The 16,964-nt window shown below is 36.6% G+C and overlaps 1 protein-coding gene across 8 annotated transcripts in view; it reads left to right on the top strand.

Annotated features, from left to right (window-relative positions):
- Positions 1 to 16,964, top strand: part of SORCS2 (sortilin related VPS10 domain containing receptor 2) — a 568,270-nt gene that overhangs the window by 462,860 nt on the left and 88,446 nt on the right. For all 8 annotated transcript variants that reach the window (XM_086891222.1, XM_086891220.1, XM_086891217.1 and 5 more), the window contains 3 exons: positions 4,624 to 4,697; positions 13,508 to 13,572; positions 15,938 to 16,056. In XM_086891222.1, coding sequence (XP_086747348.1) covers positions 4,624 to 4,697; positions 13,508 to 13,572; positions 15,938 to 16,056 — 258 coding nt within the window. The remainder of the gene's footprint in view (positions 1 to 4,623; positions 4,698 to 13,507; positions 13,573 to 15,937; positions 16,057 to 16,964) is intronic.

Genomic DNA, 16,964 nt, shown 5'->3' with positions numbered 1-16,964 from the left:
TTTAAATATTTATTTTATTCATGTCCAAATCTTTGTGGTTATGGTTAGTTTCAAACCTGTCATTTTCAGTTGATATGGGTATTGGGAATATTTCTCCTTCTGCATTATACAGTTAAATAATAATGAAACATGTTTCTCCCTAGAAAGTGACCAAATAAACAATTTATACTAGAGTAGAAAGTTAATGAAGTTGAAATATTGCCTCCAAAAGATGTTCACAGGATATAAAATAAACTCATACAAAGCAAACTGCAAGGTCATATAGCAGAATAGGATTTGTGGAATCAGTGACTCTGTAGGAATGTAGAATAATTATCTCGTAATTATATTATGATGGCTTTATACCGCTTTCAGATTCAGGAGCTGGTCATGTTTGTAAATTTTTACCCTCTTTCAGATTCCTTCTGGTTAAACTGTGAAGTTGGTGTTCTGGGTGGGTTGGGCTAAGCACTGATGGGTGTGCACACCATCTGTAAGTGTGTAGCTCATCTCTTTTTCACAGTGCCAAAACTGCAGTTGCAAACTCGTTTTCGCTGTGGTCCTGATATCAGCCTTGACTCACCTTTACCCTTACTCCTGTTTTGAACTTATATTGGTAAACTCCAGTCCATTTTACCCTCATCATACCTCATAGAAATTGTATATTTAGGTGGTGAGATAAATCAGGGAAGTTGCACATTCTGCAGCAAAATGTTGCACTGATTCCAGTGATATCAAGTCACCCTTTTGGACATGTTTTTGAATATATAAGTTAACAATATATAATATTTTATTATTATATTAATGTATAAGCTGATCCCAAACCAATTCAGGCATCTACAGGTGTTTGCAAATAAGGATAGAACTAGAATAAAAAACATAGCAAACCAAAGTCACAAATTACACTAAATATTTTACTTAGCTTTGATTTGAAATGCTAACACAATTAAAAAAATTTGAATGCATGTTATGTAAATAAAATACTTCATGGAAGTAATGAAAAGCCTTTGTTATGAAAATATCTTTTTTGGTTTGACTTTTGTTCCTGAGAATAGATGTAATTACTGAATTTTTTGTAGTTACAGAGTGGCAGAACTGTGAAGTGTAAGAGTCCAAAGTGCATTTAACAAGTAGTCCAGCCCACAACAAGTGGGTAGAAGTATTTGTCAGAAGAGAGCAGGAGGTAGAAGCACAAAGTGAAGCAGTTGGTTTGTGTTTTGATTAATTAATTATGTTAGGAATCTCACAAAAGGAGTAATGCTACTGTTTAGCATGCTTAAAATGTGACTGGACAAAAAAACCCCCCAAAAACCCAACAACAACAAAAAAACAAAACAAAAAACAAACAAAACAAAAACAAACAAAAAAACCCCAAAAACCAATAACCTATAAAAAAAATTCAATAAGTAGTTCTGCAGGAGTAGCTGGAAGGGTTAGGTAATCTGATGGACTTTTCTCAGCCTTTCAATGACATTAAAAAGAGTCAGCCAAAGAGTCAACTTCCTTGACAAGTCCTACATCTTTACCTTAGATGTGTAGGAATGAAGGATGCCTTTGACTATAACTGGGTCAGTAACCTGCTTATGTTTTGTATGAAATCTGATATATTTGGCCTAGAAGGAAGAGGAAGATAAAGTGATATTGGCAGAGAAGGAGTTGAAAATCAAAATTGCAACTTGACACAAATAAAGGTCACTGTACTAAAATCAATGATCTTGAGAGAGAAGGTTGATCTAAAATTGCCCTGAGGAGTCAGTATACTCTAGGCTTTTGAGTTAAGTAACTTCACCTTCCCTAAAAGAAAGTAGTATCAGAATGTAACACAATCCAAAACTCAGGAGAAAAACGTTAGCTCCTGTTACTCAAATGATTTGTTACAAAGGCACTTTGGAGACTGCGAGGAATGCAAGGAATCAGGTCCTTCATAAATAGCAGTCAGCAAGGCTTCTTTGTCTACTGGAGCATCATGGCCTTTTCACAACTTTTGATTCGATTTAGGGCTTATTTCATATTGCAAAATATGCATTGTTCTTTCATTCAGAACCCTAGATTCTGTTTAAATAAATCCCTAGCCTCTAGCTGACACTATAAATGAATGCAAATCCAGTCAATGTGGTTGGATTAATCCATTTACTGCCTCAAATCTATACGCTCTTTTTCTGGCTACCCCTCAGTTATAATGAATAACAATCATCTATTTGCTGAGCCTACATAAATGCTTTTAGATTTATTTTTTTTTTAAATTGTCAAGGATGCAATAGATTTAATCATTCATTTGGAAGCAGAAAGAGTGAAATAATGCAAAACAGAAAAATATTTTCAATATTTTTTTAAAAGCTTTTCCATTCACTTATTGCACATTTATAAGTGAGAATAAGCAGAATTATAAGACCTATTAGATCTGTTTGCTTCAGCCAGAGATTTTAGCTGTCTGCTAAAATAACTGTTTTAACATCCTATCTAATCTCATTTAATAGTTTTATCATATGTACCTGTGGAAAAACAGAATACATATAGGTAACTTGTTTTTTTTTATTACAGAAAGTTCAATGTGTATGCAAGTCAGTTACATGCTATTTTTTATCTATTTCAAATACTGCGTCAGTTAAAATTTCATTTCAGTTTGAATATGCCTTATTAGTCCTACTTCACTCTTCGTGCAGTAAGATTGCAGGAGCTTCTTCCCCCTGCAGAAAGCCAAGCTATTCACTCCTAAGGTCCCAGACTTCAGTCTTAAATGTGTGTGTGAGCAGGCAGTTTGGGTTTGGGGGAGAGGGGCTGGGTTTGGTTTGGCCTTTGGCTTCTCTCGTACCGGTGTCATTGTTCAAAGGGTGAGAATCTTTCCATTTCTTCTGAAATTCATTGATGACAAAGATATATCCCTTTGTTCATGTGCCAGTGTTATCCCTTATCCTAAATATTTCTCTTCCCTCTTGCCAGGAGCTTCTGAATTCTTGGCTTTCTTTGCAGCTTAGATAACAGGGTTAAGATAGTGCATTAAATGATCATCTGTCCCAGATTTAAACAGTCTGCTGAGGGAGGTTACCCAGTGAGCAGGGACTTTTTAGAAAAATGGTAAATGCAGTGGTTATCTTTTCTGCAATGCCTGTGGTGACAAGGGTTTGAGGAAGTAAGCAGCTTAGGTTCTACACCCTGCACAGTCCAGTCTATTCACAGCCACATCTGTCCTCCTGAGGAGGTTGCTCAGAGCAGGATGTTATAAAATACCCTGGTTGCAGCAAATCCTAAGCCAGATATTTAGCAGGCAAATCAGGATCCTGGCTCTGCAGCCCAATCATTTAGCCCATTCATGAGGATGAAGAATTTTCAATCCCAAATCATTTCTGTGTGTGCATCGACTGGGTCAATACTACAGTAAGCAGTCTGAGTCCTCATTGGAGTTTCCTTTCCTGTGGTCTATCTACTTAAATCAAGTGGGCAGTGGAAGAAAACCCAGTCATTGTGAAGTACAGAGTAACTGGGAAATTCTCTTCTATCTCTAATTCGAACTTCAGCAAATTTACCCATAGAGTTTATGCTACGTTACCACAACCTTTATATTTACATATTAATATTGCTGTTTTTCTATAGTGGAACATAATAGATATCTGTGGGGGGCTTTTATGGTTTGTCATTGAACCTGTCATTTTAAAACATAAATATTCCTTACTACTCCTTCTAAGACACTTTCCCCCTGAACACTTAGTTACTGAATTTGTGTCTTCTACATCAGAGAAGAACAGTTTTACTTGCTTTTTTATCCCCCTTATTAGAGACATCAAGAGAAAACCCATCTTATGTAAATTGGATCAAATAAGAAATTCATGCAGACAGCAGGGGGCTTTAAATCGGTCTTTTTAGAAGTCTGATAGAGACTTCCTATTTTAACTAGAGGAAACACATTTTGAAGGCAAATGCTAAAGGAAGGAGATTTATTAAGAGCTATTTTAGATCCCACATTATTCTGGGGGAAAACATCTTTCATCTGCACTCTTGATATCCATCGATATCATTAGCATTTGTTTTTTTACCAGAGGGGAACTGTTCATAGAGAAGGTGGAGCTGGAATCCTTTTCCTCCAGGCCATCTTCTGCCTCTGTGCTGAAGGACCACTTCTCGTGGGTTACAAATTAGTGTCTTTGGAGCAAGCCCCTAAGTGCATCTCTCATCAAATCTCTTAAGCATTTCTGTAATATATTTCGGTCCTATTTTAGCAGAGTTTTAAATCCATTGACTTCCTGGCTTAAATATTTTTGATGGCATTAAGGCTTGAAGCATAAAGGAAACATTGCTTCCCAATCAAGGAGAAATGCCTTTTTACCATCCCTCTTGTGTAACCATGCTGAGGTAAAAAAGAATCTGACCCCAAATGAATTGTGTTTGCACAAGAAAAAGTTATTGTTACAGAATTTTCTTTATTATAGATGATATTCTAAAATAATTTCTCTATGAAAGGCTGTTACTCTGAAAAACAAGGTACTGAGCTCCTGGTAATGTGTTTCTGGGTTTGCTTGTTTGTTTTCTCTATTTTAATTTATGTACAATCTGTCTTTCTAATGGTGATATAGGGTCTGTCTTTGAAGCCTTACAGTGTTATCTGTTTCCTATCATCTAATTTTTCACTTTTTTTTTCTCCTTTTCTAGATTTATGTATCTATTGACTTGGGAAAAAAATGGAACCTTCTGCAGGAACGAGTTTCTAAAGATCATTTTTTTTGGTAAGAAGTCTTTTATTTTTGAAATAATAAAATGAGCAGTGCAAGTATTTCATTCTAATTCAAGAAGATGTTTCCAGAGGTACAGATGGGGACTATGTGAGCCTTGGCATCCTTTGCAGATGGTGGCAATGTTTCTGTACCCTCTATTGCAAAGTCATGGTCGTGCCAGGGATCATACTGAGTATCAGCACATGGAAGGGTTATAGGTCTGGATCTATGGAGCCCAAGATTTAAAGCAAGCTGCAATGTTCAGTGAAATTGCTCTCCATTTTACTGGTGAAATTGATCTTTAGAAAAGAGAAGGGTCTTTTTGTAGAGAAAAATCTACAAAGTTTTCTTAAGAGAGGCTGGATCATACCTACTAACATGAGTAATATTTACACTTGCACTGCTAATGAAATTGGTGAAAAATAGGACTTTATTGATGACATATATATCTAATTATTTCATTTTCAGCTCAAGTATTATGCAGAAATCTCACATTTTGCATGAATCTCATGAAGTATTTAAGGAGTGATTTAAACAGGTTGACAAAATATTTGAGAAGTTACTGTCCTTATTTAAAAAAATGTAATTGTATTGAAAATGTTATTGCTTCTTTAAAACCAAGGTAAAACTTTTGATAGTGTTTTAATCAATCTTATTTTTTAAATGGGTCAATTTCACACTCACTTCCACCTTTCACAATGTGTAAGTATGCATTTTTTTATTACAGGTTTAAGTCACACTACACTAGACGCTTGTGTTCCCTAAATGGCTTTTAACTTCTAAATGGACTCTGATCCTTGTCAGTTGTGCAAAGTATAATTTTCCATATCTCTATGGAAACATATCTGGCTTTCAGTGGTATTTTGTGGTTTGCTGGGGTTGGTGCCAGTATTGCAATAGATGCCTGATCTTGGTTTCATCTCCCAGTTTTTCATGTAGTTGTTTTACTCTTGTGTCAAAATAAATAATCATCCTGGCCATACTCAGGGTAAAAACAACAAAACAAAACCTGCCTAAACCTGTGGCTACGAAGCACACAGAGGTGTTATGGCATCTCTGGCTGCATTGCCCCACTGCCCAAAGCATAATTTGGTGAGCCCAGGGGTGTGCTGGCACGTGTGCTGCTGCTGCCAGGCAGGGGCAGGGCTGTGATCAGGGCAGAGACACACAGACAGTCCAGATCCTGTCTGAAAGAGCTGGGGGCAAAAGACCTAAGCTACCCTGCTGCCTTTTTGGTCTCATTAGCCCTGGGCACAACACACAAGCCTTGTCACACTTCCAAGTGCCTCATTTCCAGTCTGCACCTACATACTGCCCATGATTTTAGAAAAGTAGCCTATGGTTGGGTTGTAGAACATTCATCTGATTTATTCCAGCTTGCTTCAACCTTATCTGCCAAAACAGTTGAGTAGGCACTTTCTTCTTCCTTGCTCCTGCAAAGTATAGCTTTGAACAGCTATTGAGCTATTTCTGCATAGCAGAAAAGTTTCATAGGCCATACACTTTGCAGGTCTTTTAGTACCCTGTGGAAAGGTATAATTGTTTTCAAGTGGCACTGTGTGTCAGAAATGTCACGTCTGCCTCGTAACCAATTCTTCCATAGCAAGATTATTATATAGGATGTAAATCATGAGGGCATGTGGTTATCTGTCTTTAATAAAAATATTTTAAAATGCATGAAGGTTGAAAACCATCCAAGTCACTAACAGGTAAGAAATAAGAGTGGAAGCCTCTCTCTGACAGACTTTGTTACTGGATTTTTTTCACATCTGACACTTAGCACACTTAAATTATGAAAAATACAGAAAACAACTGAAATGTATGTCAGTTTTGCTCCAACCCAAATAATCTGTCACTGTTTTCTGTATGTAAGGATTAGAGCCAACAAGAGCATGTTTAATATTAAGTCTGTATTTTGCTGTGTTTCAGAAGCCTTATGTTTCCTTATATCATTTGATAGGAATAACTCCAATGTAGTGCTTCAAAGTCATGGTTGTTCATAAATGTCACATTCCTTGCAAATAAAAATTATAAATTTGAAGAGTCTGTACATCTATAACCAGTAGAAATATTTTCTATGGGGTTGTTTTCCTCTTTTCTATATATAGACCAGAGTGATTTCTCTCAAAAAGTGTATCAGCCAGCAACAGCAAGGATTTGGAAGCAGGTGTTTAGTACATCACTGCCAAATTATCCTTCTCATAAAACGACATAGAATAAAGATATTTATATTATTTCTATCTCATATGGAAATTTGCAATATATAAAGAGTGAGATGTGAGTGGAGAGATGGACATGATGGCTTTCCAGTGGGAGTTTGTCATGTGAGACTTTCCAGTATTTTATGGCCTTTGTCACCCAAATTATCTGAGTGCTAGATAGAAACAAGTGTTTTCAACAGATGTAAGAATTGGGCTTTGTAAGAGTTTGACTGTAAGGTCACCAGGTCTGGTGTTGTTTTCCTGTCAGCAGACATCTGATGTGTTAAAAATATTGTGTCAAACTAATTGTACCTCTCATGATAAATGAGGGCATGGCTCTTGCTGATTGTGGCTGGTTGTGCCAAGAACATTTCACTGGGCATATCTTTAGCAGATGTTTCTCTTTGATTTCAATTTGAGCTTTGCCACTGAGGTTAATAATATAGCCTAAGATTTTTATTTTAGTCTGATAAGTATAAACATTACCAGTCATGATATTTTCCAGTGCTTTGTAAAAAAGCATTTTTTCTGTGCTTTCAGAAGCAGCCAGATCTTCACACATTTCCTGAAGAAGCATTTTTTTTTTTTGTTTTGCACAATGAAAATCTAAATGCAATTAATTTGATGGAATGAGTTATGTATTTATATTAAGGGAAGGTCAGTAGAGACTGAGTATTTTAAATATTTATATTCAGATAGATATTATAGATTTATAAGCAATATAAATATAATGATATTAATATCATCTTCTAGGGTTTATTTGCTTTCCAAGTGTTCTTGATCCTTCCTTAAATATCTTTTTAGATTTAATGTGTGGAATTTGATCTTTCATGATAGTGGAACTAATGAAAATATTGGCATCAGTGAAAAATGTGTACAATCATCTGTAATTTAGAAGCACAGAATATTTTATTTCTTCTGTGATGCAGTGTGATCTTTTCTTACACCATCCTAGCTAATTTTGCTATTTGTTTCATTTATTCTTTTGAAAGAGAAAGCTGACTAAGCCTTCATAAGGGTTTGTCTTCTCCTAGCATTCAGGAGGCAAAGGAGGCTTCCCAGAGTGCTGGTTGATGCCCCAGGCCTGCCAGTTCTTAAAAGGCATTTGGGCAATGTCATCAAGCACTTGCTTTAAATTTGGTCAGGTTGTGGGACTGGAGGGTTGTTGGTGCCTTCTAAATGAAGTAGTTTATTCTATCCTATTCTGAAACCAAAAGAGCTATAAAGAAAAGCATGAAAGGCAGATTTGAAACTAACAATAAAATAAAATACTAAGTCACACTGTAATTAAAAAAAAAAAAAGTATCATCATGTAGAAAATAAATATTATATTTCTGTATAAATAATAATTGGCCTTTTTCTAATTTTGAGCAACTTCTTATTCTGTAAAATTAAGAAACTTCACTTGCTGTTTTACTTCTGCCTACAAACTGGATTTTCCCAGTGTGATGATTTCTGTTTAAGAGATGTTACAGCACCCATTCTTTATAAGTGCTTTTTCCAGTTCTTGGTGCATTTGCAGCATGGAATGCAAAGATATGAGCTATCCCAGCCAAACATCAAACACCCACCCATTGCCTGGTATATAACTGCTTTTGTGCATGAAGCCCATTTTAAAAAGTGTTGTATTATGTGGTAATCCTTGAGAAGAAGAAAGAGGAGTTTGGGATTCCTCTGTGTCTGCTGTTATTCTTCTCAGTCCCCAAGGCTTGTGCAGCATTGAGAAATCTTTTTGATTTCTCAAAATAGGTCTTAGTAATACATTAGCAAAGAATAGATTGTGAATCAGCTGTCTACACCAGCACAAATATACCCAGGGACAGTAAGAGATGAATTGGTAATTACCAGAGAATTAGGCCCAACACATTTCTTTTGTGGCTGTCTAGAGCCTTAGGAATTCTTTATCCTTGAATCACTCTGGTATTTGGATCCTATGCTACGGGTATCTGTTACTCTTATTTTTAGCTACAGGTTTTCCATTTTCTTGAGAGGTAAGAACATAAAAATAAAAAATGATGTGTTTATTTTGATGAAGCAGTTGTTCTCAGGGGACAAAGTTCTGTTCTCATAATGAAATTCCATAGAGATATTCAGTCACAACTGTACCCATTTATGTCAGATGTAGTGGGTGCCTGGCTATTCAAGTGTCAGGTGGAAGAGAGGATTTCAGCCATGTCCTGAAGTAGAGAAATGCAAAGAGGATTCCCTTGAGACTTTGTCATTGAATTTTTTATTTGTGTGTAAAGCCAAGAGTCTATGGGCAGTCATTCTTACGTTTGACTTAATCACTTGAAGCAGGTTTAGTTTCTGTGTGGTGATGTGTGTGACTGCTTTATGTGGCAAAGTTTGGTAGCAGGAGCATTCAGGGCTTCTCAGGGATGAGACCAGGAGCTGCCCTTGTGTCAGACAGAGCCAGTTCCAGCCAGCTCCAAGGAAAACCCTCTCCTGGCCAACCTGAGCCTGTGAGTGATGCTGCTGGTGCAGATAATGAGAGAGGCAGACGGAGGAACACGGCAGGTTTTCAGATGGTCTTTGAATGGAGGCTCCTGCACATCAGCAAGCTTGTTTGTCTTGATTTGTTTTTGTTTTCAGATGTCCTGTTTGAAGCTGTCTTTTCATTAATATTCACCCAAATGAACTGCATCAAATGTTTAACAGTGAAGGGTCCACTGGAGGTAGGGAAGACATGTCCAGAGCACTTGATTAGTGTTGGCAGACAATTGCTGCCCTACAAAATGAGCCTGGACTACTGGAAACAGAGAGTTTCCTGCTTGAAGTAAAATTGAATCATAATTATCATAGAAGGGACTGATTCTTATGGTTCACATTTTGAGATATGTACTGTTACATGTCAGTGATAATTAATTGAATCATAGTATTAATGATAATAATAATGGATATTGCATAACTGTGAAATTTTAAGTATTAGTTCTTTCCTTATGCTGCACTGAACTAAAGGAAGAAAAAGAGAGGTAACTGTAGAAAAGAAAATTTTTTATTAAAATAATACCAAAGGTCTCCCATAAAACTTAAACCAGGAAATTCTAAATTCTTAGCATTTCAGTATGGTTATTTAGAACTACAAAATATCTAATGGTTGTATCATGAAATACACATTTATACACCTACTAAGACAAACCCAAAGGGCTTTTCAATTGCCTCCATTGCACCATTTTCATGCTGATATAATGCAGTTAAGGTCAGTGAAATTACCTGGTGAAGCACTAATGCAAAAATTATGAAGAATTAGGTCATAGTACAGCAAATCTTTTGGGAGAACTTCTGTAAAGTGTAAAACCTCATATGCATAAGAAAACTAATCCCTGAAAAAAAATCTAAAATTGCATTCTGCAGAGCTATTTTTCCCAAGAGGCTCAACATGGTGTCAGACAAGCACAAGGGAGATAATGGGAGCTTGTGTTCACAGGAAAGGGAAGAAGCATATTGAGCCTGCTTCTATTTACACCACCCTGCAGTCAAGCTGGGCTATTTTAATTCTGAAGTGTTGTAACCACCCTGTTATGTGATCTGAAGTATTGAAGTGTTGCACTTGCTTTATCCCCCGTAGTACATTTGGTCAAGAAATATTTCTTCTCCTAGAGGAAGACAAGTCTGATCTGAAAGTTAGTCTGAATTTCATTGGAAAACTCAGTAGCTGAATGTAAAACATTAAAAAGCCAACCAGAAAGCCCTGAATTTACCTAAGTAAAACCACTCATTTTATTGTGAATTTTAATCAAACCAAAAAACAATCTCTACTGAAATTGAAAAGTATAGGTAGTTCCTAAAAAGATGCTTAATTCTATTTGGAGGGAAAAAAATATTAATACTTATTCTGAAATGTCAATCAAAAAGGAAGGAGCTGTCAGATTCTCAGGGTCCATTGCATCTGGGCTTTATAAAACAGACGAGGTCCTATCCTGAAGCCAGCTGGGGAACAGCAAACTGTCCTTGTGAATGGATGTGTGGACACAATGCTCACCCTGGTACAATGCACTTATGTTGTGGTGGTAGTAAGTTTGTAAATGAAAATGCAAAAAAAACCCAACTTTGTCTTACATTTCTCCCTCAATATGAAAAATATGCAACTGAGCTTTCCTTTTCAGTGGACCACACAGGGTTTGTGTTCCTCTATGCACTTTGTTTGCCTGTTTTTCTCAGAAGCTGGGCAGGGAGCCCTGGGCTGTGTTTTGCCTGCAGAGTATCACACGACTTTTCCTCTGGTTCATGATTTAAGCACAAGTGAAATAACAGTATTATCTTTTAAGTACTGTTGGCAGAAGAGTCCGCTGAAATGAGATTAGTTTATTCTTCAGGGATATAGCTTCAAATTCTCTATATTATTTATACTCTCTTCTGGAGATTTTCTTAGCAGCTGTAAGAGATTTGGTCTTTTTTTCAATAAAAGAAGGACTATTCCTAAGTGTTTGTAAAGCTAGGTAGAGGGACTTTGGAGTTCAGAAACTCTGCTTTGTAGCTGACATTCAAAAGTAGACTTTGAGGGTGTAACATCTTCATTGAGTAAACAGTGTTTGCTGCTAGAGTTCATCAGTACATTTGCAATGATGAAAAAACACAATATTTTTAAAATATTCTTCTTAATTTAGAATTAATTAAATAATTATAATTAAGAAACTCTAAAGGAGAGGAGTAGTCTGGGTGGGAAAATTTCATTCTGGAGTGTTTATTAAAACAGATCAGTTACATCTTTTTTCACTGAAAAATTAAACTAGAAACAAGATTAGAGTCCACATATGCCACTATTAGGAGGAGTATGATAGAAGTGAGATCATTGTAATTCTGAGCTGTTGAAATAAAGATGAGAAGGTAGAGATATTGACAAATGCCTCAAATTGTGCTTATGAAATCATGTGTGATAAATTATAGATACAAGAAGTAATTTCAGAAGTACCCAAAAACTTTCTTTGAATTATTGATGCTTATTAGCATGTCAGGCTCAGGTTCTGAAAATTCAACCCAAAAGTTTCTTTGGCTCAGCTGTCTGAGGTCCAACACTAAGAGTAAAATATTCAGCAAATATTTTCTTCCCTCAAATTGCTGACTACAGAGTTAAAACAGGTTTTATTTTGTATTAGGGCTATCTAGAAACATAGATAACAGCACACTCAGCACCAAAAGTTCACAGATTCCTTCCTTCTGCTCATATATATATTCTCATCATACCTCAGTGGATGTAAAAATCTTCTCTAACCTAATATATTGCCTCCAAAATGCTAAAATGGTTTGTGTTTGAGAGATCAGATTCATAATAAATACAAGATTTTTCCATGCATTTGCTAAAAAAAAAAAATTCTCATATATATTTCTCCGACATCTTATGGCTTGGAGGGGCTCATCCCTCCCCATCCCTTCCCTCCTTTGGACTAATCATTTATCTTATTAGGGAAAAACAGCATATGTGATTGTTTCTGGTTGTTATGCAGCAGTGGAAATTGTCCAGTTTCTTCCCTCTGGCCTATGTTCATGGGGAGCCACTGAGCCACTGAGTCTGACTTTTAACCACTCCTCATAAATCACTGCTACTAAAAACATTAAAAAATGATGTAATGTCAGTCAAAATAAAACTTTATTGCACTTGATTGTTAATAATTGTATCAAAATGATCATTTTCTCTTAAGTATCTAAATGGACCTTTTTAATATCTGCATCCAGCTGCACTTTATCACTCAGAGTATCTCCATTGCGTGTCTTCAGCTCGCAGTTTCTGACTGGATGGACTCCTGCCCTGCTGGGGAAGGGCCTGGAGAAAAGTGATGTGTCTGGGGCTGAGGCCAGATTCTGCTTCACGTTGTGACTGCACAACTGCCAGCTCAAAGCTTTCTCTGCAGAACCTGCCTGAATAATGACAATAGAAGGGCCAGAAAAAAGCACAGCTGGGGCTGCCATTCCCAGGCTGGGATGGAAGCCCTGAGGGTAGAAAACTCATCTTTTGGCTGAGCAGATTTGACATGAGAGATATTGGGAGAAAATCATCCTGTATTCCCATTACACCTTTACAAAGTTAAACTGTACTTTGATCAACTCTGACTGAATTTCCTTCTCAGGATATTTTTCTCAAAATTATTCTTCACTTTCTTTGTCAAAGCAGAATGTGCTCTTTCCTTGAATATGCTAATCAAAGATATATCAATTTGCTATGGAAACCATGTGTCAGGTTTAAGATATTTCTAATAAGAAAGGAATCTAACTCTTTTTTAGCATTAAATCTGCCTTGTTGTCTCAAATGTTAATTGTAAAAAGATGCTATAGTGTTTGCCAGTGCATGTGTCTGCATATCTCTGTGTGTGTATATATCAACTTATGATTGTCAAGGTTTTTTTCTAATTTCATGCATATTTCTATCCCTTTTTTTCAATTTATTCTATTTGTATGCATTTTTTAGTAGAAGAGATTCTAAAGAAATTTAAGAAAAACATAATGTAAAGTAGAGAAAAAATAATTTCCTTATAGATATTAGTAATAGGATATTATAAATGGGGTTTATTTTATTCCCAGCTAGAATTCTAAAGCTGGTTAGTATGAAATCCTCTCTTTTCTTCCATCCACATAATTACTATTCTGTAGCTGGCTCTACATAACTTGATTATATTATGTTCTCAGGGCTGTTGCTGGAGTTGACGGGGACCTTGATTTAGTTCATATGGAAATCCAGGACCCCAGTGGAGGTATGCAAATGAAAATGTTATCAATTGATACATTAGTATGTAGTCATTTCTCTTTAGTTTAGAGGTGGTTTTTTGGATTGTTTTTAAAACCAGTCAGAAAGTGTGCAAGTCAGATTCTTTATTTGAAGTCAGCAAAACCCTTCAGTTATATAAAAATATAGTATAATTTACAATCTGCTTGTTTTTCACTTTAAGAGGAATTGATGTCAAGATGCTATGCTCTGTTGACAATATCCATTAGTTGTGAGATTTATCCTGGCATTTAAACATTGAACAGTTTCTCCTGATTTGCAAATAAAACTGGCAATGCAGTGTTAGTGCTGGGTGTCTGTTAATGTGAATCCTGGCATGTGTCAGGTCTGGTGCACCAACCAGCACTAGACTCTCAGAATTTCCTCTTGTTATTGTATCCAGTTTTGAAACTTCAAAAGGAAAAGAAATGGAAAAGAAGATTAGTAGTCAGAATGTGCTTAAAGAATCACCATGATTCCAAAGGCTTGTATAGTTTCTTGTTACCAATCATACTCTTGAAAGATAATTTAATTCCTTGGATCGAATCATCTAAGTTCCTGTGCAATGTTAAAAGTGAGTCATAAAGAATGCACAGTTTGGCTTGCCCTCTTCCCATAGCTTTTCTTCATTTCGACCCTGTTAAAAAATCAAAGTTACCATGTTAAAAGCTGGATGATAAAAGGTATAAAACTTTGAGCAGTGAGATTTATGAAACATGGTGACAGCTCCATCAGCTGCTTTCTTTAGAGACAATGTAAGATGATTATTCAGGACCTGAATGCAAAGGGGGGGTTTTGGTGGTGGTGGATTTTGGGTGGTTGTTGTTTTTTTTCATTTGGTTAGCTTTGGTTTAGGGTGGCTTTTTTGGAGGGCAGTGTGGTTGGTTGGTTGGTTGGTTCTTGGTTTGTTTTTGTTTTTGTTTTTTTTTGCTTGTTTGTTTGTTTCAGTTTTGGTGGGGTTTTTTTGTTTTGTTTTGTTTTTGTGTGGTGTGAGGGTTTTTTAAAATTATTTTTGTTATTTAACAGAAACAAAAAAGATAAACTCTCATGAAATATTTTCAGGCTAGATTCTCAGCAAACTGACTTTATGCAGTTATGGTCAGTACAAGAATAGACATTGATTTTAGTGGAAACAGAATCTTTACACTACCCATATGACAGAGAACTGTAATTTTTATGTTGTGAACTGTGAACACCTGCAAGACTTTAGGTGGTCCATTGCTGCACCCAATGTCCTTGAGATGAGGAGTTGGACATAAGCAGGAGAACTTGGATTGACTGTAACTGCCTCTGAAACAGATACAGGTTTTAAAACAAATAATTGCATCCAATATACTGGTTTGCCCTTCTCTAATAAAAAGTCATTAAATGTGGGATGCATTTTAGCTCCCACTGAAAAAGTAGTGAAGGACATGGGAGTACATTATTTGCTCTCTCACACCACCTGGAGTATGGGTAGAATTAGTGATCTGGGCACATGATTGTGTAAATAACATTTTCCTCAGTGTGCTTGGGCAAGTCACTCAACTATTTTGTGCTCAGAAGCTTGTGACAAAGGGTGAACTGTACAAGAGCTTAGGGAAGGTCTTTAAGAGTCCCAGAGAAGATCTTTAAGTCACAGCTGGTGTAAGATAGTGATTGTTGGCTCTGCTTTCTCTGATAAGAGCAGATTGTATCAAAGATGCAGTAGTGCTGTTCTAAGAACCCAGGGAGAGAAGATAGTCCTTGCTAACTGGAGGGAAAAAGAAAGGCCATAGCCTCCTCTGATTATAAATCAGTCTAAGCTTTTTCAGCAAGGTATTAACTCTGAATATAGAAATCCTGCCCCAACAGACCAGTTCCAATAGTGTGCTAATAGTGTGTCTGAACATTCTTACAGAGCTTTGAAAATAGGCTTTAAAATTCTGCACGCTGTCTATTAAATGGAGTCTGATTCTCTTCTCATCCATCACGATTTTATACTGGGGTTGATCTATTGATTTCAGTTATGTTGTGTCAGGCTGCTATTTCTCCAAGTGAATAATTCGGCTCTGTGCATAGGTTAAGTGAGAAAAGAGGCTCCTTCTATTATCCCCACCCATGAATGGCTCATTCATCTAACCCGTAATCTCTCTGGACCAGTAAAATTTGGATAATAACAGGCTGCCTCCAGGGAACGAGCTGAACTGTAAGCAGTTAATATATTCTCAGTATGTTGGAGATTGAAAAAGTCTTATATGAGAGTTTAATATAATAATTCTACAACTAACTCACCTGGCAAAGGCAGCCTTTTGCCTACATGAATAGCATTTAATACTGCTTGCTTCTTTTTCCCTTGATAGCCCTGTCATATGTTTCTGTCTCTCTTCCCTCAGATTATCGCTACATCACTTGCCAGATTCAAAATTGTTCTGATAAGACAATGACAGTCCCATTTGCTGGCAGCACTGATCGGGATTCCCTGACTGTGCAGGATGACTACATATTTCTTCAGGTACTGCCATTTTTGGGAGACAGCTCATTTTCAAATTCAAAAATAAAGTTCTAAACAGTGCAGCAACACTGTAAGGAGAAGGGAGAAATTAATGACTGATGATTTATGATTTTTTACACGGAAAAAAGCATTTCTTTATCAGTCCAAACAAAAAGGAAATTAAAAAAAAAAAAAGGCATCTTTGATTTGTGTCTGTAGTTATAGTTGCCCTTTAACTATATGAGAATTTTCAAGTGGCTTGTGTTACTTTTTAGGCATACTCTTGTGTGTTAGGTGAAATGCAAACCTTGTGTTCCTGTGATTACAAACTCTTCTGGGTCCTTTCCAGGACAAAATCCAAAAACATTTCCTGAGAAAAGCAAGCATCCAAGCACAACCACTGACAGAGTAGCTGCACAGCTTCTTCATATGGATTCTCCTCTGAAGAGGTTTTGCCAGGAAAGAACTACTAAAATGGTGTGCTTAGGAAGAAAAAGGGTCAAATGGCCATAGCTGGGGAGCTTAGAGCAAATTAGCATGGAATCATAGAATGATTTAGTTTGGAAAAGACCCTTAAAATTGAGTCCAGCCATAAACCTAACACTGCCAAGTCCATCACTAAACCGTGTCCCCAAGCGCCACATCTACAACTCATGGTGGTCCAAATTGCATTGGGGTTATTTCATTCCCAAACTACAAGACCTGCCTGCAGAAATATGGGCTAGAACTTTGTCAGCCATATGGCACCAGTACAGCTCAGGCACACTTGTATTGTTTTATGTGTTTGGCACTGGTTGTGGTTTGAGTCTACAAGAGCTGCAAACTTCTCAAGGAGCAGTTATGTCCTCTTCGTTTTATTAGATTTTACTAGGAAAGTTGATTGTGTTTTCCTTAGTGCCCAGCTATCATTTTTCCCTTAGTTTGATGAG

Source organism: Cyanistes caeruleus, chromosome 5, assembly GCF_971803275.1.
Source record: "Cyanistes caeruleus chromosome 5, bCyaCae1.hap1.1, whole genome shotgun sequence".
NCBI classification, from domain to species: Eukaryota; Metazoa; Chordata; class Aves; order Passeriformes; family Paridae; genus Cyanistes; species Cyanistes caeruleus.
This window is presented reverse-complemented; position numbering and strand designations above follow the sequence as displayed.